Below are 26,002 nucleotides of genomic sequence, written 5' to 3'. Positions count from 1 at the left end.
GGGGGCTTTTTACATAGAAAAACGGATGTTAGCGGATCGGATGATAAACGGAACATCCGTTAACGTCCGTTTTTCGTCCGTTCCGTTTTTTAGATGGAAGAAAAATAGGGAACTGAACGCAGACGGAACTGAACGCAGACGGATGCTAACGGACGTTAGCGGATGCTCATCCGCTAATGGACGCTAGCCCATAGGGAAGCATTGCGGTCCGTTAACGGACGTCGAAAAAACGGAACGGACGTGTGAAAGAGCCCTTAGGGCTCTTTCACACGTCAGCTCAGTTTTTTAGATCAGTTTTTTTTTCATCAGTTAATCAGTTTTTCCATCAGTTTTTCGTCCGTTTTTCGTCCGTTTACATCTGTTTCCGGTCCGTTTTTCCATCCGTTTTTCCATCAGATACGACGGCGTATCTCCTGATACGCCATCGTATCTCTAAATTCCGGCCGTCGTATCTATGCGCCTGATTCATAGAATCAGGTTACGCATAGATATCCCTAAGATCCGACAGGTGTAAGTGACTTACACCGTCGGATCTTAGGCTGCAATCTCACGCTGGCCGCTAGGTGGCGCTTCCGTTTGTATACGCAAGGAATATGCAAATGAGGAGTTACGCCGATTCAGAAATGAACGACCGCCCGGCGCTTTTTTTTACGTCGTTTGCGTTCGGCTTTTTCCGGCATATAGTTACCCCTGGGTCTATGAGGCGCAGCCAATGTTAAGTATGGCCGTCGTTCCCGCAACGAAATTTGAATTTTTTACGTCGTTTGCATAAGTCGTTCGCGAATACGGATGGACGTAATTTGCGTAATCGTCGAAAGCATGACGGTTTGCCGACGTCATTTGGAGCATGCGCACTGGGATTCATTCACGGCCGGCGCATGCACAGTTCGGTAGGCGCGGGGACGCACCTGATTTAAATTTTACACGCCCCCTAGCTGCGGAATTTGAATTCCGCCGGGGGATTTACGATACGCTGCCGCAACTTTACAGGCAATTGCTTTCTGAATAAAGCACTTTCCCAAAAAACTTGTGGTGTTCAGCAATATGTTATACCAAAAGAATATCTTAGCACATACAAGAGTCGTATGGAGTTTGATTGACATGTGGCACTCTATACTTAGGGTGGTGTGCTGATGATGTAACGTCATAAACCACATAACCTATATGAACATATATTACCAGCTATAACTTCATTAAGTATATATATACTAATACATACTAATGTAAATACGATTTTACTAAACTAACTTAACGAGATATAAACAAATATATTAAACAAATATATTATTTATCTCACTACATAAATCTATTCTGAAAATCTATTCTTGTCACCTTACACCAAGATTCCTTATGTGTCATTCTCAAATTGCTAACGAGAAATATCCAGCAATGCTCAGCTTTAGATTGAAGAATCATGTCATATCAATTGATCAAATTCATTCACTCATACCTAATTATTATGATTAATCATAAAACCAAATATGTTTTGCAAGCTTGCCATGAATATAATAGAACACCTATAAGTGCCGAATTATGAATTTGAAATAATATTCTAACATATCCTCCTATGATATCCATTCTTGTTTAGTGTTTTACGTATCGTAGATTCGCTAACAGGGATGTTCGCATATGCCAGAGACTTTTGTAAGTCTTTAGCTGACACTCTAGGATTCTTCTTCACCTCATTGAGCAGTCTGCGCTGTGCTCTTGCAGTCATCTTTACAGGACGGCCACTCCTAGGCAGGGCCGGACTGGGACTGAAAACCAGCCCTGGAAATAATTTCATACCAGCCCCATAACAGTATTATACCAGCCCCACAGCATAACGTCAGAGAGAGAGGGGGGGTGCAACAATATGAGAGAGAGATGCAATGCTCTGCAGGCCAAAACAACTATAAATGCACATTTATTTTTACCTGCTTTAAAAAAATTAAAATAAATTCATGAGAGAGCAAGAGAGGGGCCGGGGTGCAATGGTGAGAGAGAGGGGTGCCATGGTGAGAGAGAGAGGGGGTTCAACATTGAGAGAGAGTGGTGCAATGGTGAGAGAGAGAGGGTGCAACGGTGAGAGAGAGGGTGCAACGGTGAGAGAGAGAGGGTGCAACGGTGAGTGGGAGGGTGCAATGGTAAGTGGGAGGGTGCAACGGTAAGTGGGAGGGTGCAACGGTAAGTGGGAGGGTGCAACGGTAAGTGGGAGGGTGCAACGGTGAGTGAGAGTGCAACGGTGAGAGAGAGAGAGTGCAACAGTGTGAGAGAGAGAGAGAGAGAGAGAGAGAGTGCAACGGTGAGAGAGAGAGTGCAACAGTGAGAGGGGGAGAGAGAGAGTACAACGGTGAGAGAGAGAGAGAGAGTGCAACAGTGAGAGAGAGAGTGCAACGGTGAGAGAGAGAGTGCAACGGTGAGAGAGAGAGAGAGTGCAACGGTGAGAGAGAGTGCAACGGTGAGAGAGAGAGAGAGTGCAACGGTGAGAGAGAGAGAGAGTGCAACGGTGAGAGAGAGTGCAACGGTGAGAGAGAGTGCAACGGTGAGAGAGGAAGAGTGCAGCGGTGAGAGAGGAAGAGTGCAACGGTGAGAGAGGGTGTGCAACTGAGAGAGAGTGTGCAACGGCGAGAGAGGGTGCAACAGTGAGGGGGAGGGTGCAATGGTGAGAGAGAGAGGGTGCAACAGTGAGAGAGAGAGTGCAACAGTGAGAGAGAGTGCAACGGTGAGAGAGAGAGAGTGCAACGGTGAGAGAGGGTGTGCAACTGAGAGAGAGTGTGCAACGGCGAGAGAGGGTGCAACAGTGAGGGGGAGTGTGCAATGGTGAGAGAGAGAGAGAGAGTGCACCGGTGAGAGAGAGAGTGCACCGGTGAGAGAGAGAGAGTGCAACGGTGAGAGAGAGTGCAACGGTGAGAGAGAGAGAGTGCAACGGTGAGAGAGGGTGTGCAACTGAGAGAGAGTGTGCAACGGCGAGAGAGGGTGCAACAGTGAGAGAGAGAGGGTGCAATGGTGAGAGAGTGCAACGGTGAGAGAGAGAGTGCAACGGTGAGAGTGCAACGGTGAGAGAGAGAGTGCAACGGTGAGAGAGAGAGAGTGCAACGGTGAGAGAGAGAGAGAGTGCAACGGTGAGAGAGAGAGAGAGTGCAACGGTGAGAGAGAGAGTGCAACGGTGAGAGAGAGAGAGAGTGCAACGGTGAGAGAGAGAGAGAGTGCAACGGTGAGAGAGAGAGAGAGAGTGCACCGTGTGAGAGAGAGAGAGTGCACCGTGTGAGAGAGAGAGAGTGCACCGGTGAGAGAGAGAGAGTGCAACGGTGAGAGAGAGAGAGAGAGAGAGAGAGTGCAACGGTGAGAGAGAGAGAGTGCAACGGTGAGAGAGAGAGAGAGTGCAACGGTGAGAGTGCAACAGTGAGAGAGAGAGAGAGAGTGCACCGGTGAGAGAGAGAGAGAGAGAGAGTGCACCGGTGAGAGAGAGAGAGTGCAACGGTGAGAGAGAGAGAGAATGCAACGGTGAGAGAGAGAGAGTGCAACGGTGAGAGAGAGAGAGAGTGCAACGGTGAGAGAGAGAGAGAGTGCAACGGTGAGACAGAGAGTGCAACGGTGAGAGAGAGAGAGTGCAACGGTGAGAGAGAGAGAGAGAGTGCAACGGTGAGAGAGAGAGAGTGCAACGGTGAGAGAGAGAGAGTGCAACGGTGAGAGAGAGAGTGCAACGGTGAGAGAGAGAGAGAGTGCAACGGCGAGAGAGGGGGTATCAAAGGTGACAGAGAGAGAGGGGGGGGGGGTGAACCATGCTATGGTGAGAGAGAGATTATTATACAGATTACAATTTGCAGGGGCAGCAAAGGTGACAGAGAGAGAGGGGGGGGGGGGGGGGGTGCACCATGCAATGGTGAAAGTCTGAGAGACTCTCACCATTGCATGGTGCACCCCCCCCCCCGAGATTAGTGTACAGATTACAATTTGCAGGGGTAGCAAAAACGACAGAGAGGGGGGGGGGCACCATGCAGAGAGGGGGAGGGGGGCACCATGCAATGCCTGGTGAGAGAAAGATTGTTATAAAATCACAATATGCAGGGCAAGCAAAGGTAGGTGACACTGACAGAGAGAGGAGGAGAGGAGGAGAGGGGGGGGGGGGGCGGGCTGCACCGTGCAATGGTTCATTATACTGTGACCTGACCTGAATTCTTGAGCTCCGACTCCGAGGACGGCCGATGCCATTCACTCCTCCTGTGCTCTCACTTGTTACCTCCCTGCAGACAGACATTGTGGGGGGAGCTGGCGCCGCACAGGCAGATGAAACTTGGAAGGGGGAAATAGAGCAGAAGAACCACGGCGTTCTGACGTTCTCCTGCTCGGCTCCTCCCCTCAAGGTTTACATGGTCACGCGATCAAGGAGTCCTCCGCAGGCGCCAGATCCGATTCCAATAAGAAAAAAAAGTGTGACGGCGATCATGGCGACCGCAACCCGCCGGCCCTTTACTGACATGACACGGCATACCTCCCTGCATAATTTATACAGTGCGATGGCGGCCGCAGCTGTGACGATGACTGCCGCGGTTGCGGCCCGCCGCTGTTTTGTATTGGGCTTACAGGAGACAAAAGCAGCCCCAAGGCACTGAAATGCAGGCAGCCTACCGGGAATTTTCCCGGGATCCCGGTAGGCCAGTCCGGCCCTGCTCCTAGGGAGAGTAGCAGCAGTGCTGAACTTTCTCCATTTATAGACAATTTGTCTTACCGTGGACTGATGAACAGCAAGGCTTTTGGAGATACTTTTATAACCCTTTCCAGCTTTATGCAAGTCAACAATTCTTAATCGTAGGTCTTCTGAGAGCTCTTTTGTGCGAGGCATCATTCACATCAGGCAATGCTTCTTGTGAAAAGCAAACCCAGAACTGGTGTGTGTGTTTTTTTTATAGGCAGGGCAGCTGTAACCAACACCTCCAATCTCATCTCATTGATTGGACTACAGTTGGCTGACACATCACTCCAATTAGCTCTTGGAGATGTCATTAGTCTAGGGGTTCACATACTTTTTCCACCTGCACTGTGAATGTTTACACGGTGTGCAATAAAAACATGGTAACATTTAATTGTGTGTTATTAGTTTAAGCAGACTGTAATTGTCTATTGTGACTTGAAGATCAGATCACATTTTATGACCAATTTGTGCAGAAATCCATATCATTCCAAATGGGTTCACATACTTTTTCTTGCAACTGGATTCTCTGAAAAATGGCCAAGAAATTATAAATTCTGCCAGGATGTAAACTTATGAGCACAACTGTAAAAATGTTATAATTTTCTTTACTTTAGCCCAGTAAATATGAAATATTGGATATGAATATCATGTATTGTCTACCTAGTCACCAGGTGGCATTTTATGCTCCTTTTTGTCACAGTCCCTACCGTGCCAAGCAGAAGGCTAGGCATGGTCACGCCCCAAGTGGCTCTAGGTCAGGGGTGACCAACCAGTGGCCCGGGGGACACATGTAGCCCGCGGACCCCTCTGATGTGGCCCGCGACCTCCTGCTCTGGGATGGAATAGAATAGAATACTGTTATTAAAGGTCAGTTTATTACTAAAATCACAGTGTATATATGGGCATATCTGTTCTGCAGTGGTTACTGGGCTGCTTTCAAACTGAACAGCAGGTGCAGAGCAGCGCACCTGCGGGTTACCTGCACTGAGCCATAGACTTCTGTTATTACCTGCGAGTTTGGTGAGCTTTCTGAAAGTGCACCAAACCTGCAGAATAGAAGTCTATTGCAAAGTGCAGGAAAGCTAAAGGTAAACCGCAGCGCTTCAGTGTGAAAGCAGCATTGGGCCCCTTTCACACAGTCAGTCCGACCAATTGAACCCTCCATTCACCTCTAAGTATCCACTAAGGACCCTCCATTCACCTCCAATACGATCCGCTAAAAAGTATCATGGGCTGTGTCCATGTCCGCTCTGCATGTGCAGAGCAGACACGGACATGCTATCCATCCTCTCCGCTCATTGTGGCCCGCGAACAGTAACCAAGTCACTTAAGTGGCCCTCGTTCTTTAAAAGGTTGGGCACCCCTGCTGTAGGTGGTATTGAACCCGGGACCTCTCGGTTGTTGCTTTGGTTCTTTACTTCTGAGCCACTCCTCAGTTTGGTATTCTGCCTTCTTTCTAGCTAAAGTGGAGTTCCACCCATTTTTTTATGTTTGTCTGTGCTGCATGCTCTAATCTCATAGTGTTCAGAATGGACAATTTTTATTTAATTTGTTGCTTGTAAATACCTTTATTTTGTAGTCCTTCATTACTTCCTCCTCCTTATTTGCCTAGGCTATTTGCAAGGGTTTCTGGGATAGGCATCATGTTTCCCAGTAGTCCTTGCAAACCTGACTGAAACCTATTACATTGCTTGTGCACTGAGCATGTGCGAGATATGCAAAGCTGAAATCCAGGAAGTCATACAGTCTGGCTTCATGATGCCCACACTTAAGATGGCCACGGTCTATTTCTAGATTATAAACTATCTAAATTCGGTAACAACCTAACAAAACGGACCTTAGTTTACAGACTAACTTTACTAGAATACATTAAGCTTGTGTATTACAGGGGTATTTATATTTAAAAAGTGAAATTGTGGGTGGAACTCCTCTTAAGCATAGTTCTGAATGATGTGCTGATCGCCTTTCTCTGGATCTCCTTGCAATCTGCACCTGTCTCTCCTGGTTCAGCTGAGACAGGTTACCTAATCAACTAGGGTATAAAACACTGCCTCACTCTGAGGGATTTGTTAGTTCATTATTCTGTTTCTATCATTGCCAAAGGTGCCTGTGTTCCTGTATTCTAGTTACAGCTACAAGACTGACTCCAGCTTCTGACCCTGTCTATGTTGATAGCTTTTTCTGAATTCTGGAATCCCTGACTACGGCTTTACTCCGACTATCCTTTGGCAAATTCCTCTCAAGCCCCCGTTCACAGACTCACAGACCAGGTAGCTTCTTACCTTGTATTTACAAGGATGAGCATACAACTCTGCATTATGGACTCCAACCAAGGTAAGCCCTTACACTTTCATGTGATTTCCACTGTGTTCTTAGAAATTGTTGTAAAAAGCGATATGGCTTATCTCACTGACTCATGCTTCTTCAAAAGCTACTTCCAAGGTTTCAATCAAGCAAAAACTACCAGCAAGTAGGCTGTTTTTACTGCAGTATATATTTAGCTAACCCACAGTGCTCTGTAAATCTTTTTTTAATATATTACATTTTATTTTGTAAAACAAAGATTAAAAAATTACAAAAAATTGAATTTTAAAGACAAAAAAGGGTTAAAAACAAATTAAAATTAACAGACACTCATAGTTTTTGTTCACCATGCTTGAGTTCCCATGGTGATAGACTTTTCAGAGCATGAATTTCCAGCAAATTGGGGCTGAGTATGGCAACCATAGTTATAAAAGCCATTAGAACAGAAGGGAGATATGGCTACAGGATGGTAGAGCATAGGGATTCTCTGACAAGCAGCTGCTGATAAATTTCCTGTCTTGTTGGTTTCCCGTGGAAAGGTTACTACTGCAGAGTATTTGGTTCTCATTTTTCCTCTTCCTTCCACTATCTTCATCAACAGAACTTTGTTATGGCAAAGAGGATGGTACACGGCTGACTGAAGCTTGCAAAACATTGTTCTAAATGATTGTATTGTCTTTTATCTAAACACTTGTACCCGTCAACTGATTATTAATGACCTGTATTTGTCAATTGACAGATCATTATTAATTTCAACTGATTTTAAAGTCACGCATCATTAAACAGGTTTTCACTTTAAACCTGCTCCCTCATACTACACCTTGTAGTTCCACCTATTCTCTTTGTACATTTGGAATTGAATCATACATATATACCTACAGTACAGCTGTCCTTGACAATACAAGTTTATGTTTGTGAAATGTCTGTTCAGTATGCATATTTTTAAGACACACATACATTGAAGATGATGGCCACTCTTAGTTACCTGGACCCCACAGGTTAATGCACTGGTTTTCCATTGTTGGACACTTTCCACGTAGACAATACCCTTGGCCATCCATACAAGAGGTGCCATCTTTTTTGAACAAATCGAGGCAACGATTGGATTTCCCATCACATGTGTCTGGACGGTGACACTCATGAAAGCTATGTTGGCACTTGCTTCCCGCTTTCTTAAACTGTAATATCACCAAAATTCACACACATTAGCACAAAAATCTGGGGTACTCATATGGAAACCAATTGAATTACGATGTAACATGTATTGTATTGTTGTTGATTTTTGCCACTGTTATTTTTATATTCATGTATAATCAGAGTGTACTATATGTATATTATCTACACTATTTTACAAATGCTCCAACCATGTTGTACATTTTATTGTAATTTAATGTTGAAACCAAGTAAAGATTTTAACTTCAATATCATCCAACCACTCTTATTTATTGAGAACATCATGCCGCTAAAAAACCCCACTGGGGGACCTTCCCATTTTTGTTTTTGCATTTTCAGGGTGCGCGGCACACGAACTCCACATATGCGTTTTTCCCTGTTTCAATATGGGTTGTCTAAGTTTTTAATAAGAGTTGTATAATTTTTTTAAGTTGCCAGTAAAAAATGTGCTCAGTCAGTAAATTGTCAATGTTTTTTGTCAGTAAAAAATGCTGCGGTAGGTTGGCACCACTGATTTCATGATAATTGGATTAAGGCAAAGGAGTCATACGTGTGGCTATAAATGATGGGGTATATTCCAGACACTCAGTAGAGCATAATAAACGGGTTGCATAAGCAGTGAAGCATTCTTAACACTTAGTAAGGTGCAGAGTTTTATCATTCCCCCTACTTGCACCTGTGAGCTACTCCAAGGCTTTGTAATTAAAGACCACTCATTTGCCAGCATAGAATGTCGAGCAAGATTTCTGAACTTACCAGCAAGTGATGGAAGTGAGAGGTATGTGGAGGTACAGCGGGTATCCCTCAGTTTTGCAAGAGATGTCACAATTCGCAGCTTACAAAGTAAATAATGCAACCATCAATCCCTCCCCTCATGCCAGGGTACTAGGTGTAATCCTAGACTCTGACCTGTCCTTTCAGCCTCAAATCCAAACGCTGTCGAAAGCTTGTAGACTTCACCTCCATAACACCTCTAAAATATGCCCCCTTTTAATAAATGAAACCACCAAGCTACTCATTCACTCCCTTGTTATCTCTTACCTTGACTATTGCAACTCCCTTCTTATTGGCCTACTTTTCCATAGGCTATCCCCTTTTTAGTCTATCATGAATGCTGCTGCCAGACTTATCCATCTTGTCAACCGCTCAGTGTCTGCCACCCCTTTCAGCCAATCTCTACACCAGGACCGGAGTGGGACTCCTTTTCAGCCCTGGAGTTTCATGCCTTAGACCAGCCCACTTTAGTTCACGCTATTAAAATATTGTAATTAAAACCTCAAAATATAAGTTTGCAATTGCACACTGTTCTCTACAGCCTGTAATTCATAGTATTATGAATTAGACAACCTGGTCATAAACGTTAGGCAATACACTCAAACATAGAAAAATAAACTGACATCAGTGCAAAATATAAAGTAGGCACAGTGGTAAAAGGATCAGGTATAATACCTGGATATAGCAAAAGCGGAGGTCCAGACATTAGAGATCCGTGAGGCACGGCCCACAGCTACATGTTCTGTTTACATTCTGGCATGGTGCCTGTGTACTAAGATGACGGAACATGTGTGACATCATCCAATGCCACTCTGGCCAATCAGGATGACTGAAGACCGTCGCCCGGAATAACCCGGGGAGAAGACGCTGGCACTGAACCACTAAAGCAAAGGGTAAGAAATCTGGTATTCCACTTTTGGCCTTTTTCACGTAGGCTTTCCGATCAGGTCCGTCTGTCAGTTTTTCAGGCGGAACTGATCGGACACTCCATTCACCTCCATGGAGCGGCGGATGTCAGCGGTGACATGTCCACTGACATCCGCCGCTATAAGATCCGTGAAATCCAGGCGGATGGTGACTCGATTTTCCATCCGTCTGGAGGATCGGATGAAAACAGACAGGCGATCCGTTTACATCCGATCTCCCCATAGAGCAGAGCGGGGCTCTGACAGGTCCATCTAGGCACAGTGAGCGAGCGATGGACTTGTCATCCACCTGCCCAGCGGGGGATCAGAGGATCAATCCCCGCTGAGCAAGCAGAGTCTGTCAGACGGACCGCCCGTCTGAAACAACCGACGGGCGGGGGACCGTAATGGTTTGTTTACATGGGGCGCTATACATTTTCCTGGCATGAGGATATACAGCTGTTGCATGCATCCTCGTGCCAGAGTACCATTAATTTCTACCGGGACACGTGGCACAGCCGATGTCTCCTAATATGACACCATGTATGCGGGGGACCTGCGCCCACATCATATTAGGATCGTGCAGCTGTGTGTTTGATTAGAAATAAATAGGGTGCCAACACAGGGATGCAGTAAAGCGCCCCATGTGAACGAGCCCTAAAGGAGCGCTTTAGGCTTCATGTACACAGCCACAAGAGGGCGCAGAGCATGCATGGGGCACAAATATCCGGGGTGCAGCACTCAGCCCCCTAATACAATAAATGGCTGTATACAATTATAGTAGAGTTTACACCACGGCTTGCATAAACTTGCACTTACAGTGGGTGACCGCGATATTGTGTCAATCTCGCTCCCTTTCTCGGCGAGATTGACCACCTACGAGCCCCATCGCGGGAGCCAGCGCTGAGCTGGCTTGCCGCGATGGAGACAAAGCTGTCATAGAAGCGACGGGAGATCCGACTTGGATTCCCGCCAATTCTAGGTGCGGCATTTGGTATGCATTCCTGAGGGAGAACTCCACGCCAATTTTTAAATAAAAAAACGACATGGGTTCCCCCCCAGGAGCATACCAGGCTCTTAGGTCTGGTATGGGTTGTAAGGAGACCCCCCCCCCTACGCCGAAAAACCGACATAAGGGGTCCCCCTACAATCCATACCAGACCCGTATCCAAAGCACGCTACCCGGCCGGCCAGGAAGGGAGTGGGGACGAGCGCCCCCCCCCCCTCCTGAGCAGTACCAGGCTGCATGCCTTCAACATGGGGGGGTTGGGTGCTCTGGGGCAGGGGGGCGCACAGCGGGGCCCCCCCACCCCAGAGCACCCTGTCCCCATGTTGATAAGGACAGGGCCTCTGGCCGTTGGTTGTCGGGGTCTGCGGGCGGGGGGCTTATCGGAATCTGGGAGCCCCCTCAAATAAGGGGGCCCCCAGATACCGGCCCCCCACCCTAAGTGAATGGATATGGGGTACATCGTACCCCTACCCATTCACCTGGAGGCAAAGTGTTAAAGTTAATAAACACAGGGTTTTTAAAATAATTTATTAGTCTGCTCCGGGGGCCCCCCTGTCTTCTTTAGCTCTTTTAGCAGGGGGGGCTTCTTCCGCTCTCCGGGGGGGTCTTCTGCTCTCCGGGGGGTCTTCTGCTCTCCGGGGGGTCTTCTCCGCTCTCGGGGGGTCTACTCTGCTCTCCGGGGGGGTCTTCTCCGCTCTGGGGGGTCTTCTTCTATCTTTGCCGCTCTCCGCTGTTGACTCGGCGCACCCCGGTTCTTCTTGCGCTGTCCGGTGCCTTCTCCTTCAGCGCTGGCCGCCGCTATATTCGTGTGTTAGCTCAGTTACTAGCAGGCGGCCAGCACTCTCTTCTGTGACGTCGTTCTCTTCTCTTCTTCTCCCGATGTTGACCCAACGGCTCTTCTCGCTGCAATGACAGGTGCGCGGCTTGCATCCGACTTATATAGGCCTCACAGTCCCATCATGCTCCGGTACCTACCCACGTGGTACCTACCGGAGCATGATGGGACTGTGAGGCCTATATAAGTCGAATGCAAGCCGCGCACCTGTCATTGCAGCGAGAAGAGCCGTCGGGTCAACATCGGAAGAAGGGAGAAGAGAAGAGAATAGAAGAAGACGACGTCACAGAAGAGCGTGCTGGCCGCCTGCTAGTAACTGAGCTAACACACAAATATAGCGGCGGCCAGCGCTGAAGGAGAAGGCACCGGACAGCGCAAGAAGAACCGGGGTGCGCCGAGTCAACAGCGGAGAGCGGCGAAGATAGAAGACCCCTCCGGAGAGCGGAGAAGACCCCCCCGGAGAGCGGAAGAAGAAGCCCCCCTGCTAAAAGAGCTAAAGAAGACAGAGGGGCCCCCGGAGCAGACTAATAAATTATTTTAAAAACCCTGTGTCATGTGTTTATTAAAGTTAATAAACACACGACACAGGGTTTTTAAAATAATGTGTATCCTGGGTGTGTTTTAACTGTGTGGGGGGGGGGAGGGGGTGACTAAGGGAGGTGACCGATGCTGTGTCCCTATGTACAAGGGACACAGATCGGTCTCCTCTCCTCTGACAGCACGTGGAGCTCTGTGTTTACACACAGAGCTTCACATCCCTGCTGTGTTACCGACGATCGCGTGTACCCGGCGGACATCGCGGCCGCCAGGTACACGCATCTGCTCTTCAGCGATGCGCCGGGACAGTGTTTACCCGCTGCGCGCCCCCCAGAAGCGCGTGCGGGTAATGCACTTTAAATGACGTCTAAAGACGTCCACCCGGCACCTCAGGTCCGCGCTGCAGACGTCTTTTGTCAATAGCGCGGATCTGAAGTGGTTAATTGGCGTAACAAAGTTTTGTTATATACTGTATATACCGTAACTCCTACTGCTGTATTACTTTTTTGCTTTCTTGTTTTTATTATGTCATATACTGTGAGTTTATTTTCTTAACCACAATGCTGGTTGAATAGTTATTTTCCATCTGAAGTAATATTTGTACTGTATTGGTAAAATATCCAATATTGTTGTTAAAAAAAAAAGTGTGAAAAAAAAAAAAATTGTATAAAATAACAAAAAAATTGTAAAGCACCCCTGCACACACCTTGTATAAAAAGCATGGCATAGGGCAAACAAGTGTATGTAAACACATGTGAGGTATCGCTTTTAGGCTGAGTTCACACCATTGCGAATTGGATGCGGGATCCCCACATCCAGTTAGCAATAGTAGGAGATTTTGACCAACTCTCTATGGAGCCGGTTCACATATCTCTGCAGCGGGTCCGGTGCGATTTGCACAATAACGATGTGTGTCTTTTGGTCCATTTCAGGTCCGAATTCAGCCCAAAATGTGGGCTGAAATTGGAACTGAAACAGTGAACCAGGACGCACCGGATCTCTGCTGTGAGCCACATGTGGCTCATATATGAATCCAGCCCTAAAGAGTTGCCTATGGAGAATTTTGGTTGCCATAATTTTTTGCAATTCCATGGTTGTGTGCGCAAATATAGGACTTGACATGCTTGGTATCTATTTACATGATGCAGCCCAATTGTTTATATTTTGTTTGTTTGCATTAATATTCATTTTATTGTATTTTTTTTTTTTCCTGAAAATATGTGTTCGATAAATAACTGCACACATATCATGTAACAAATGAAATTGAAACTACCAGCAATTTGTTCTTCAGGGGCTCTACTTTCAGAAAATATATACGTTTTGGAGGGTTTGTAGCAATATCTAGCAAAAAATTAAGAAATTTAAAAATGCAAATGTATTCAAAAATTAAATTAAATTTCCCAGTAGACAGGTGGTTAAAGGAATTTTCTCATTCCAATGACTTGTCGGTGAAGTTCAAGGAACAATGGCTCGCTGAGCCCCATTTTATGGTATTGCATACTAGGGCTGTGTAAAAAATCTATTTGATTTTAAAATCGAGTTGAAGGTCAAATCGATTCAGATTTTGACTAAATCCATTTTTTTTAGATCTTTTTCTCCAGGACCGGCGTGCGGCCAGACGCCGCGGACTAGGCCGAAGCCACGACCTCGCCTAAAAACTCCTACCTGCAGCTCCTCAGGATCGGCGCGGTGTCCATAAAAAAAAAAAAACTTGATTAATAATAAAAACACAGTTTTTTTGGGGGGTAAAAATCGCCCAGCTCTATTGCATACCACTATAAACCTGGGAAAAAATGCATTCACTGATTAGGCAAGTCACAGGCCTGAACCTCCCTCCCCAGAAACCTTCTTATTTTATGTTTAAAACAGACGGTCCCAATTACTGACCTAAACATTTGGCCAGACACTTGATAAACACAGCACAAGTTCTGATCCCCAGACTTTGGAGATATGTAGATCGTATTCATGATTAGGGATGAGCCGAACATACCCGCATTCGGTTCGCACAGACCGATCGTTCGCGCGAACATTTAGAACCCCATTGAAGTCTATGGGACTCGAACGTTCAAATTCAAAAGTGCTAATTTTAAAACCCAATATGCAAATTATTGTTGGAAAACGTCTTTGAGAACCCGGGTCTTGCCCCAGGGAACATGTATCAATGGAAAAAAAGTTTTAAAAATTTTAGGTTTTTTTCTTGAGCAGCGATTTTTAATGATGCTTAAAGTGAAAAAAAAATCCTTTAAATATGGTACCTGCTGGGTGTCTATAGTAGTGGCACGTGTTTAGAAATGTCCCTGCACAACATGAGATTACTCTCAGAATAAAGTAATTTAATACTGCTTGCGGCTTTAATGTAATGTTTGGTCCCTGCAATATGGATAAAAATCATCGAAAAAAAATAGCATGAGTTTCCCCGCCACCACTCCCCCCAGGTCATTACAAGACCCAGTGCCGATCCTGACCTCCCTGGGGCCCTAAGCAAAATGACATGGCACATTAAAAATGAGAATCGGGGGGGCGCTGACGACAGTGACATGTCACATTAAAGAAAGTTGAGAGCTGGGGGGAGGGGGTGTTCTGCTGTCGGAAATGACTCAGCCAGCAAGTTTAGAAGCGGGGTGAGGGGGCTAAAATTACTTCTCACCAGGCAGGGCCTCTAGTAATTTGGGGGGCCCTTCGCAGCTTTGCGGGGCCCTAAGCGGCTTGCATAGTGAGCCTATAGCGAGGATCGGCCCTGACAAGACCTTTTGGCCCTATATACTTTGAACAGCAGTATACAGGCGTTGCAAAGAAGATAAGGACTGTAGGTTTCTTAAGTATAATCAGAACCATGTCATACTTTGCTGCTGCATATTGCACAATTTCCTAAAGAGACCCTCAACAAACTACATGACACTTGTGCCTGATGAGGCCACTGATGTTCCAGTGGTGGTGGCCCGTGAGACTGTCCATACAGGCTTGGCCCCCCAAAGTGCACGTGCTCTGTGGCAACAATATGTCGATTATTTTAGGGGTGGGGGGGGCATTACAATGCCAGATCTTGGCTCAATAAATTATTTTTTTGGGAAAGAAAAACTCTAGAGAAAAGGGGGGTTTCCATCCGGGCCTCCTTTGAACAAATTCTGTGAAGAACTCCTGTTCTCTGAAGGCCTCCATTATTTCTGCAAGTCAAAATTTGTCAAAAAAAACTAATGTCAGTCAAACCTTAGCTTTCTCCCCATATCTAACCCACAAACTCATCCACTGATCATAAAGTCCAAAAATCAAGTTTCGTATCGTCGTACTGCACGATCGTTTTTCTGACGTTTTCTACCGACTGTGAACAACGTTCTCATTCACGCAATATCCCTTTATACACTGCGCATGTGAGAAGCTCTGCACGTTTCCACGCCCATGACAATCATTCTAGTGATTGACATGCCCCTTTTCAGTCGGTCAATGCAAGAGTCTGAAGAAATGATGGAGGAGAGACAGCAAGTTGCAACCAGGCAGGAGAGAGGCCAGGCACACACCAGGAGGAGCAGGAGGTACAAAGCCACCAACATGAGCTTCGACGAGATGGAAGAGATGGTGGCTGTTCTTAAAAAGGAGGACTACGACGGCAAAAAAGGGCCTTACAAGAACCCCAATAAACTCAAGGCCCAGATCATGGAGAAGGTACAGAGGACTCTCCATGCAAAATTCGGGGTGCAGAGGTCCAGGGAACAGTTGCTCAAGAGATGGTCTGATTTGAAACTACGAGAGCCGGATCAGCTGGAGAGAATTCGAAGAGTTCTCAGAAGACGCAAGTAATTTTCATGTGTACTCTGAATATTTGTTTTTATTATTTTGCGGCATGTACTTTTTATTTCAGGTTGTGTGTGTGTGTGTGTGTGTATATACCGTATTTATCGGCGTATACTGCGCACTTTTTTGCCCTGAAAATCAAGGCAAAATCGTGGGTGCGCGATATACGCCGATACCCGCTTTCCCGCGCCGAGTTTGAATACTGCGCTGGCATATACCGAACGCAGTATAGTCGGGCAGGCTCTGCTCCTCTCGCGTCCTGGACATGCAGGACGAGAGCACGAAAGTAGCCGAGCCTGCCCGACTATACACGAGTGTACTGCGCCGGCATATACCGAGCGCAGTACACTCGTGTATAGTCGGGCAGGCTCCTCTCGCGCTCACGTCCTGGACGTACAGGACATGAGCGGGAGAGTAGCCGAGCCTGCCCGACTATACACGAGTGTACTGCGCTCGGTATATGCCGGTGCAGTATTCAAACTCGGCACGGGAAAGCGGGGAGGACACCGCAGAAGGACGCCGGACCTGATGAAGAGGACACCCGAAGCCGCAGACGGACGCCGGACCCGACGAGGCCGCCGATGGACGCCGCGCAAGACACCAAAACTGTAAGCGCGCAATACCCCGATAAATACGGTATACCGTTCAAGAATAGATATTTCAAGGTTCATGTTTGTGGGCATAATAATTGGTTGTTCATTCTATTTAAGATCTTTTTATGTGAGACCAATTTTTTATTTAATGTAGATGTGTTATTAACTAGATTTAAATAATCCAACTTTAAGTCAATTTACAGTAAAAGAAGAGTATGCTCAGCACAGCAGTTGCTTACACATATGGACTCAGTAGCACAATGGTTGACATGGCCGATCTGCCCTATAGGCTCACTATGCAAGCCGCTTAGGGCCCCGCAAAGCTGCGAAGGGCCCCCCAAATAACTAGAGGCCCCGCCTAGTAAGAAGTCATATTCGCCCCCTCACCCTGCTTCTCAACTCGCTGGCTGCATGGGAGAAGAGGCAAGAAGTCAGCACCCCTTGCTTCTCAATTTAATGTAAGATATCATTTTCGACAGCAGAACACCCCCTCCCCCCACTTCTCAACTTTCTTTAATGTGACATGTCACTGTCGTCAGCGCCCCCCGCTTCTCATTTTTAATGTGCCATGTCATTTTGCTTCGGGCCCCAGGGAGGTCAGGATCGGCACTGAGTGTTGGTCACAAGAACAACCTAATTAGCATGTCACACAGAGGTGATCCAGTGTATACTTTTTGTTTTCCCATGTAGGAAACTTGGCCAAAGATAGAGAAATCCAGCAGCTTTGTTAATGGATAAAATCCTGTGTTAAGCTTAGAAGGATTGTAAAAACAGACAATTGTACCACACTTTTTAAAAAGAATGATTGATATTCCTCTTTCAGGCCTCTAATCTTTTTGATTCATCTATCCCTTTTTTTACAATCTCATAGGCCGCAATCAAGCTGCAGCAGTGGAGCCGACCAACCCCACACAGTGCCAAGCCCCACCCTCGCCGGATGTGCAGGAAGTGCAAAATGCCACCACATCAGGTCAGTGTCATACAGCACAGCTTCAGGTAATACATGTAGGCCTGCATTATTTTAATACATGTTTTTTCCCAAATTTCAGGTGTACGAGCTGTTGGGGGCGGCTTAGACACCTACAGTGCCCAGGTGCTAATTGGGGAGATAATGTCCTGCAGGGCACAAATAGAGGACACAAACCTCGCCCTCGAGAAGATCATAAAGAACAGAAAGGTGGACCAAAACCTGAAGAATCTTATTGATGTTCTAGGGAGGGTTGAAAAAAAAAAAACAATAGATGTAGACAAGTATTTAAAAGCAAAAATATAGTTCTTAATAGAAATTGTTTATTTATTGATTTTTTTTTAAGATATTAAAAAAAAAAATGAAAATTACACATTTTAAGTGTGATACAATAAATATTTTTGGATACTCAACAATGTCTGGCTTCTTATTATATCAATGCTGCCTAAAAGAACAAATCTAGATTTGTGGTGTTTACATTGACAATGATGAGTATTTAGTACAGGAAAATAAACATGACACTATGATAACGTAGGAGAAAGCTAGAATGAACTCAAATTAGAAAATAATCAAACAAAGAAAATTACTAGAACAGGGGCAGAAAAATTGGGCCTTAGGCACAACACTGCAACCCCTCAGATACTGTAATTGGAGTGCAGCAAAGAGCCACATGCAAAGTATTGCATTAAAAATTGTTATTAGACGCCCCTGTTAAACAGGGGCCGAAAAATTGGGCCTTAGGCACGGGTGGCGGAGCCCAGAAACAAACATTTTCTTACTAGCTATCGGCAAGATCAGTGAGGAGGAAAAGGATATTCAGTCAGCAGCATAACAGGACAGTCACTCAGCGTCAGCATAGGCAGTCTCCAAGGGATCTGTCATTTAAAAAAAATGATTCAGTTACATCTGCATCAGGTGCTTGGTAGCTGGTGTTGATCCAAGCCTGATTCATTTTTATGAAGGTCAGTCGATCAACAGAGTCGGTGGAGAGGCGCACCCTGTGATTGGTCACAAAGCCTCCAGCAGCACTGAATGTGCGTTCTGAAAGAACGCTGGATGCAGGGAAAGCCAGTAGCTCAATTGCGTACTGTGCAAGCTCTGGCCAGTGATCCATCCTCAAGACCCAGTATGCCAGAGGATTTTCGGTGGGTAAGGTGTCCAAGTCTGATCTTGCCCCTAGGTATTCACGCACCATGTAAAACAGACGCTGGTTATGGTTGCTGGAACCGGTCATACCTTGGGGCTGCGGACTAAAAAATTGTCTGAATGCATCGGTCAGACAGCCACTTTCTCCACCGCTCCTTCTGTGACTCACCGAAGCCTCAGCAACACGTTGTCCAGGAACAGGATTTGGTAATCCCCCAGGTTCTGGGAACACGTTGCACAGAGCCTTCTGCAAGGCCTCCCGAAGATGTTTCATCTTCTGCTCCCTCTGCGACGGCAAGATAAGCTCCGCAACCTTACTCTTGTAACGTGGAGCAAGGAGAGTTGCCAGCCAGTAATGATCCCTCTCCTTGATACCACGAACACGAGGATCCTTACGCAGGATCAGGGAGGCCATGCAGTGTAGGTTTGCTGAGGCATTCAGGGCACAGTCCTCTGGGTCACTGAGGACGACAGGATCCGCAGCCACCTCATCCCAGCTACATAAAAGTCCACGGGTTCCTTGGGACTGTAAGTGATCCCTTGAAGACGACTGCAGCTGCTGAGTGCTAGGCTCCACCTCCATGCTGCTGATACAATCCTCCTCCTCCTCCTCCACCTCATCCTCTTCCTGTGTGGTAGGCGGGCATGCAGGACCACTGTCTGGATAAAGGGGGCCTTGAGAGGTAAGGAAGTCCTCCTCTTCCTCCCTCTGTTATGCCTCAAGGGCCCTGTCCATTATTCCACGTAGAGTGTGCTCTAACAGGTGAATAAGAGGGACAGTCTCACTGATGCATGCACTGTCACTGCTCACCATCCTTGTGGCCTCCTCAAATGGTGACAGGACAGTGCATGCATCCCTGATCAAGGCCCACTGGCGTGGGGAAAAAAAAACCAAGCTCCCCTGACCCAGTTCTGCTGCCATATTGGCACAGGTACTCATTGATGGCCCTCTGCTGCATGTGCAGCCGCTGCAGCATGGCCAATGTAGAGTTCCATCTGGTGGGCATGTCACAGATTAGGCGGTTCTTGAGCAGGTTGTATTCCCTTTGGAGGTCTGTCAGCCGAGCAGTGGCATTGTATGACCTTTGGAAATGCACACAGACTTTCCTGGCCTGCTTCAGGACATCATGTAAGCCCGGGTACCTGCCCAAGAACCGCTGCACCACCAAATTGAGAACATGAGCAAATTAGGGCACATGGGTCAGTTTTCCCTGTCGCAGGGCAGAGAGGAGGTTGGTGCCATTGTCGCTAACCACCATTCCTGGCTTAAGCTGGCGTGGCATCAACCACCTCTGAGCCTGCCCCTGTAGAGCTGACAGAACCTCTGACCCAGTATGGCTCCTGTCTCCCAAGCACACCAGCTCTAGCACTGCATGGCATCTCTTGGCCTGCATTCCTGCGTAGCCCCTCGCACGGCTGGTTCAGAGTAAACATCAGCACAGGAAGAGGCCACAGAGGAAGAAGAAGAGGAGGGGTGGAGGAGAGAGGTGTGTCACAACCAGTAGTAGTGTTTTGGAGGCGTGGTGGCGGAACAACCTCCAACACTACTGTACCTTGCCCTGCGTCTTTCCCAGCTGCCAGCAGAGTCACCCAATGCGCCGTGAAAGAGAGGTAATGTCCCTGTCCATGCCTGCTGGACCATGAGTCAGCGGAAAGATGCACCTTACCACTGACCGCCCTGTCCAGCGAGGCATGGACATTGCCTTCCACATGCCGGTAGAGAGCGGGAATCGCCTTCCGTGAGAAAAAGTGCCGTTTGGGTACTTGCCACTGAGGTACCACACATTGCACAAACTCACGGAAGGGGGCAGAATCTACCAACTGAAAAGGTAGCAGTTGAAGTGCTAGCAATTTCGCTAGGCTAGCATTCAACCACTGGGCATGTGGATGGCTGGGAGAGTACTTCTTTCGGCGCTGCAGCAGCTGGGGCAGGGAAATTTGTCTGCTACCATCAGTAGATTTCCCGCATGTACTACTAGGATGTGACACACCTATTTCTACACCTTCAGTCCTATCAGTGCAGGCTTCAGAGAGGACTGAGGGTCTAGTGGGGTTGGAGCTCCCAGCTGATGAGGGGCAAGGGGAGGTCCGTTTTGTTCTTTGGTGTGGGTCTTTCTGGTATGCTTGCCAATGAACTGCATGGCAGGTCGACATATGTCTGGTCAAGCATGTGGTGCCCAAGCGGGTAATGTTTTGGCCACGCGAGATACGCTTGAGACATATGTTGCAAATAGCAACGGTGCGATCTGATGCACATGTCTCAAAAAAGGCCCACACCAAAGAACTTTTGCAGTACCGTTGAGACGCAGCAGCGCCCTGCACAGGCGTAGCTCTGCGATGTAATGCAGTTGGTGTGCTGCCCTTAAGCTGTCCCCTGGAGGGCATCCTGCCTCTTTGGAGATGTGCCTCCTCTTCCTCTTCCTCCTCTCTCCTATCAGGCACCCAGGTAGAGTCAGTGACCTCATCATCCCCTCCCTCCTCATCACTTTTGAAAACCTGGCAGTATGCTGCAGCTGGGGGAACATGACTGCCAGATTGCTCTCCCTCTCGGGCACCCGCTCTCTCTGGGCTCACATCAATGCCTTCCTCTATCTGTGTTCCGTCATCGGAGCCCTCAAAACGCTGTGCATCTTCATGTAGCATGTACCCAACACTGTGTTGAAACAGTTTGGGGGACTCCTCAGGAGGACATGGTGGAACTAGGGAAGGATTGTGTGATGCCATTGTGCAGAGGGAAGAGGACGCCTTGCAGCTGCTTTGCCAGATAAACTAAGCTCAGCCTGGGTAAGAGAGGATGAGGAGGATGAGGACGGCTTGGTCATCCACTCTACTAATTTCTCTGCATGTTGAGGCTCAACACGGCCAGCTCCCGAAAAGGACGAGCGTGTCAGACGGCCACGTCCTGAAGAGGATGCACCGTGTCTACCACCAGCGTTGCCTCTAGATGCAGAGCCTGCTTGCCCTCGTGACTCTCTGCCTTTCTTTGTTATCCTTCCAGACATTTTAATAGCCTGCACAGGACAAAATCAGAAATAAACAGCACCTGTCCAGTAAGAGCAACTGCGTTTATGGGCAAAAACACAGCAAACGTGCACTAACAGCAACTGCGTTTATGGGCAAAAACACAGCAAACGTGCAGTAAGATCGACTGCGTTTATGGGCAAACACACAGCAAACGTGCAATAAGATCGACTGTGTTTATGGGCAAAAACACAGCAAACGTGCAGTAAGATCGACTGCGTTTATGGGCAAAACCACAGCAAACGTGCAGTAAGATCGACTGCGTTTATGGGCAAAAACACAGCAAACGTGCAGTAAGATCGACTGCATTTATGGGCAAAAACACAGCAAACGTGCAGTAAGATCGACTGCGTTTATGGGCAAAAACACAGCAAACGTGCAGTAAGATCGACTGTGTTTATGGGCAAAAACACAGCAAACGTGCAGTAAGATCGACTGCGTTTATGGGCAAAAACACAGCAAACATGCAGTAAGATCGACTGCATTTATGGGCAAAAACACAGCAAACGTGCAGTAAGATCGACTGCGTTTATGGGAAAAACCACAGCAAAGGTGCACTAACAGCGACTGCGTTTATGGGCTAAAAACAGCACACGTGCAGTAAGAGCGACTGCGTTTATGTGCAATTAAATAGCCCACGTGCATTAACAGCGACTGAATTTTAAGTGCAAATAGCACACGTACAGTGACCGCAACTGCGTGTATGTGTGCAATTAAATAGCACACGTCCACTAAGGCCTTGTACACACGACCGAACATGTCCGCTGAAACTGGTCCACGGACCAGTTTCCGCGGACATGTCCGACCGTGTGTAGGGCCTAGCGGACAGTTTTCCGGCCTAGCGGACAGGTTTCCAGCGGACAAAAGTTTCTTAGCATGCTAAGAAACTTGTCCGCTGGAAACATGTCCGTCAGACATTTCTGATGGTTAGTACGACTCATCGGACATGTCCGCTGGTTATGACGTATAACCAGCGGCCCGAAATCCCGCGCATGCGTCGAATTGATTCGACGCATGCGTGGAAGCATTGAACTTCCGTGTTAGAGAACGTCGGTGTCTTCTACGTCACCGCGTTCTCTGTCCGCGGGTATTTTGGTCTGATGGTGTGTACACACATCAGATGAAAAGCTCCCAGCAGACATGTCCGATAAACGGTCCGCGGACCGTTTTCATCGGACATGTTCGGTAGTGTGTACGGGGCCTCACACTGAGTACTATGTTTAGGTGTAAACTAAACACTATACAGGCAATACAACACGTTAGAGCACTGCATCTAGCACAATCTCCTGCCTAACAATAGAAATAGCTGATCTAGCTAAGCTATACAGTGTATAAATATATGTACAACGCTAGGATGTGTATATATATCCTCTACACACTGTAAATTTAACTAAACTCACTAGCCTTCCTGCTCTATCTATCTATCTGGTAGAAAAGACACTGTGGGGCAGATCCTCAAAGAAATTACGCGGCGTATCTCTTGATACGCCGCGTAATTTCAAATTTTGCGCGTCTTTTTTTTGTTTTGGTATCCCCAATACAAGATACGACGGCATCTGTGTTAGATCCGACAGGCGTACGTCTTCGTACGCCGTCCGATCTTAGATGCAATTTTTCGGCGTCCGCTAGGTGGCGTTCACTTTGTAATCCGTGTCGAGTATGCAAATTAGCTATTTTCGACGATCCACGAACGTACGAGTGGCCGTCACATTTTTTTACGTCGTTTCCGTTCGGCTTTTTCCGGCGTATAGTTAAAGCTGCTATATGGTGGCGTACTCAATGTTAAGTATGGCCGTCGTTCCCGCATCTAATTTTGAAAATTTTACGTTGTTTGCGTAAGTCATCCGTGAATGGGGCTGGACGCCATTTACGTTCACGTTGAAAACAATGACGTCCTTGCGACGTCATTTGGAGCAATGCACCCTGGGAGTTTTTACGGACGGCGCATGCGCAGTTCGTTCGGCGCGGAGACGCGCTTCATTTAAATGAAACACGCCCCCTACCCGCCCAATTTGAAATCCGCCGCGAGAGATACACTACGCCGCCGTAACTTACGGCGCAAATTCATTGAGGATTCAAACCAAAGCCAGGTAAGTTACAGCGGCGTAGCTTATCTCACATCTGCACCGGGCACAGCGGAGGTATGTGGATCTCCCCCTGTGTCTCTATCTATCTCTCTCTCTCTCTCTCTCTCTAACTGTCTGACTGACTTCTCTTTAACAAAGCCGTAACACACTACATGAGGCCGCCTTACAGGCGGCCTTATATAGTGTGGGTCGTGTACTAAACCCTCTGAGACATAATTGGCCAAAGCCACCCTGGCTTTGGCCAATTATGGTTCTTCGTTTTTTGCACACTGTGATTGGCCAAGCATGCAGGGTCATGGTGCATGCCTGACCAATCATCAGGGCGCAACGCCGCAGTGAATTATGGGCCGACGCGCGTCACTTGCATTTGGCGCGAACGACCCGGTTTGTTCGAAATTCGTCGAACGTACGAACAGACGATGTTCGAGTCGAACATACGTTCGAGTCTAACGACAAGCTCATCCCTATTCATGATATGGAATCCATTATGCAATACAAACTAGACAGACTAACTAATTTCAATTACACGTGGCAGGCATAGAAAGACGTTCAGTACTGTGAAACCTATAAAACCACGAGAAGACTGAATTAAACTTAGATTAATAAGGTACCCTTTATTAAAGTGGAGTTCCACCCATTTTTTTATGTTTGTCTGTGCTGCATGCCCTAATCTCATAGTGTTCAGAATGGACAATTTTTATTTTGTTGCTTGTAAATATCTTTATTTTGTAGTCCTTCATTACTTCCTCCTCCTTATTAGCATAGGCTATTAAGTCACAAGGCTATTCGCAAGGGTTTCTGGGATAGGCATCATGTATCCCAGTAGTCCTTGCAAAATAGCCTATTTGCATAGAGAAGGGGCGGCAACTTCCTCTGACACTCCTGTTGCTATGGAAAGCTGACTGAAACCTATTACATCGCTTGTGCAGCACTGAGCATGTGCGAGATCTGCAAGGCTGAAATCCAGGAAGTCATACAGTCTGGCTTCATGATGCCCACACTTAAGATGGCCACGGTCTATTTCTAGATTATAAACTAACTAAATGCTCTAACAACCTAACAAAACGGACCTTAGTTTACAGACTAACTTTAGTAGACTACATTAAGCTTGTGTATTACAGGGGTCTTTAAAAAGTGAAATTGTGGGTGGAACTCCCCTTTGATTTCTAAAGTAAACACAATGACTATGGGGCTCCTATTTTCTGGTCATTTTGATACTCATTTTCCTCTCCCATTCCCCATCAGTTACCTATCCTCTTCCCTCTCTAAATCTTGAATTACACTTACCGTATATACTCGAGTATAAGCCAACCTGAATATAAGCCGAGGCACCTAATTTTACCACAAAAAACTGGGAAAACTTATTGACTCGAGTATAAGCCTAGGGTGTCCATCTGTATGCCTCACTGTGCCTCACTTTGCCTCACTGTGTCCATGTGCATGCCTCATTGTGTCCATACCTCACTGTGCTCATGCCTCACTGTGTTCATGATTAGTCTGACGTTTAACATTTGAGTCTATGGAAGGGGTGCCCGGGTTTGAAAAATCGTGGCTCCTCAGCCGTAGGTCCCCCAGACAACAAACTTTGCACACTTGTAGAGAAATGGGGCTACATGTGCGCCAAGATCCAGGTCCAGGGGACCTACAACCTGCCGGTACCGGGTCCCCAAAACCACAGGAGAAATGACCATTTAACATGGGAGTCTATAGAAGGGGTGCCTGGCTTTGAAACTATGCACACTTAGAGAGGAAGATTGGGGCTCAGGGCCGGATTAACAATGGGGCTGATGGAGCTGCAGCTCCAGGCCCCTTTCTCAAGATAGGCCCATTTGCCCCAAAAAAAAAAAATTTTTTTTTTTTTTTTTTTTTTCTAAGATCGAATTTGGGGGGTTGTAGCTCGATGACCAGAGGTCACAGAAACCCTACATTTGGGGGTAGGTATGGGAAGAGCTACCCCACAACTGGTTAAAATATGGGACGGCTATCATTTATGGTTCCGGAGATACGGGCCTGCTTGCACAGCCTGTCAGAAGCTACATTCAGAGCGGCCAATATAAATACAAGCTGACACACTACAGCAGACTGATAGGATCACAGTGCTTATAATAATTATTTGTATATTACTCATGGTAATTAACCCCTTGCCACCCAGGCCAATTCTGACACTTCTCTACTACATGTAAAAAT

At 47.0% G+C, this 26,002-nt stretch overlaps 1 protein-coding gene across 1 annotated transcript in view; it reads right to left on the bottom strand.

Annotated features, from left to right (window-relative positions):
- The window catches only part of LOC120930520, a 148,299-nt gene that overhangs the window by 49,239 nt on the left and 73,058 nt on the right, over positions 1-26,002 (bottom strand). The window contains exon 11 of the mRNA XM_040341697.1: positions 7,965-8,157. Within this exon, the coding sequence (XP_040197631.1) occupies positions 7,965-8,157 (193 nt within the window). The remainder of the gene's footprint in view (positions 1-7,964; positions 8,158-26,002) is intronic.

The sequence above is a fragment of the Rana temporaria genome, chromosome 3 (genome assembly GCF_905171775.1).
Source record: "Rana temporaria chromosome 3, aRanTem1.1, whole genome shotgun sequence".
NCBI lineage: Eukaryota > Metazoa > Chordata > Amphibia > Anura > Ranidae > Rana > Rana temporaria.
Note: the sequence above shows the minus strand (reverse complement) of the source record. Positions and strands in the feature narration are given on the sequence as shown.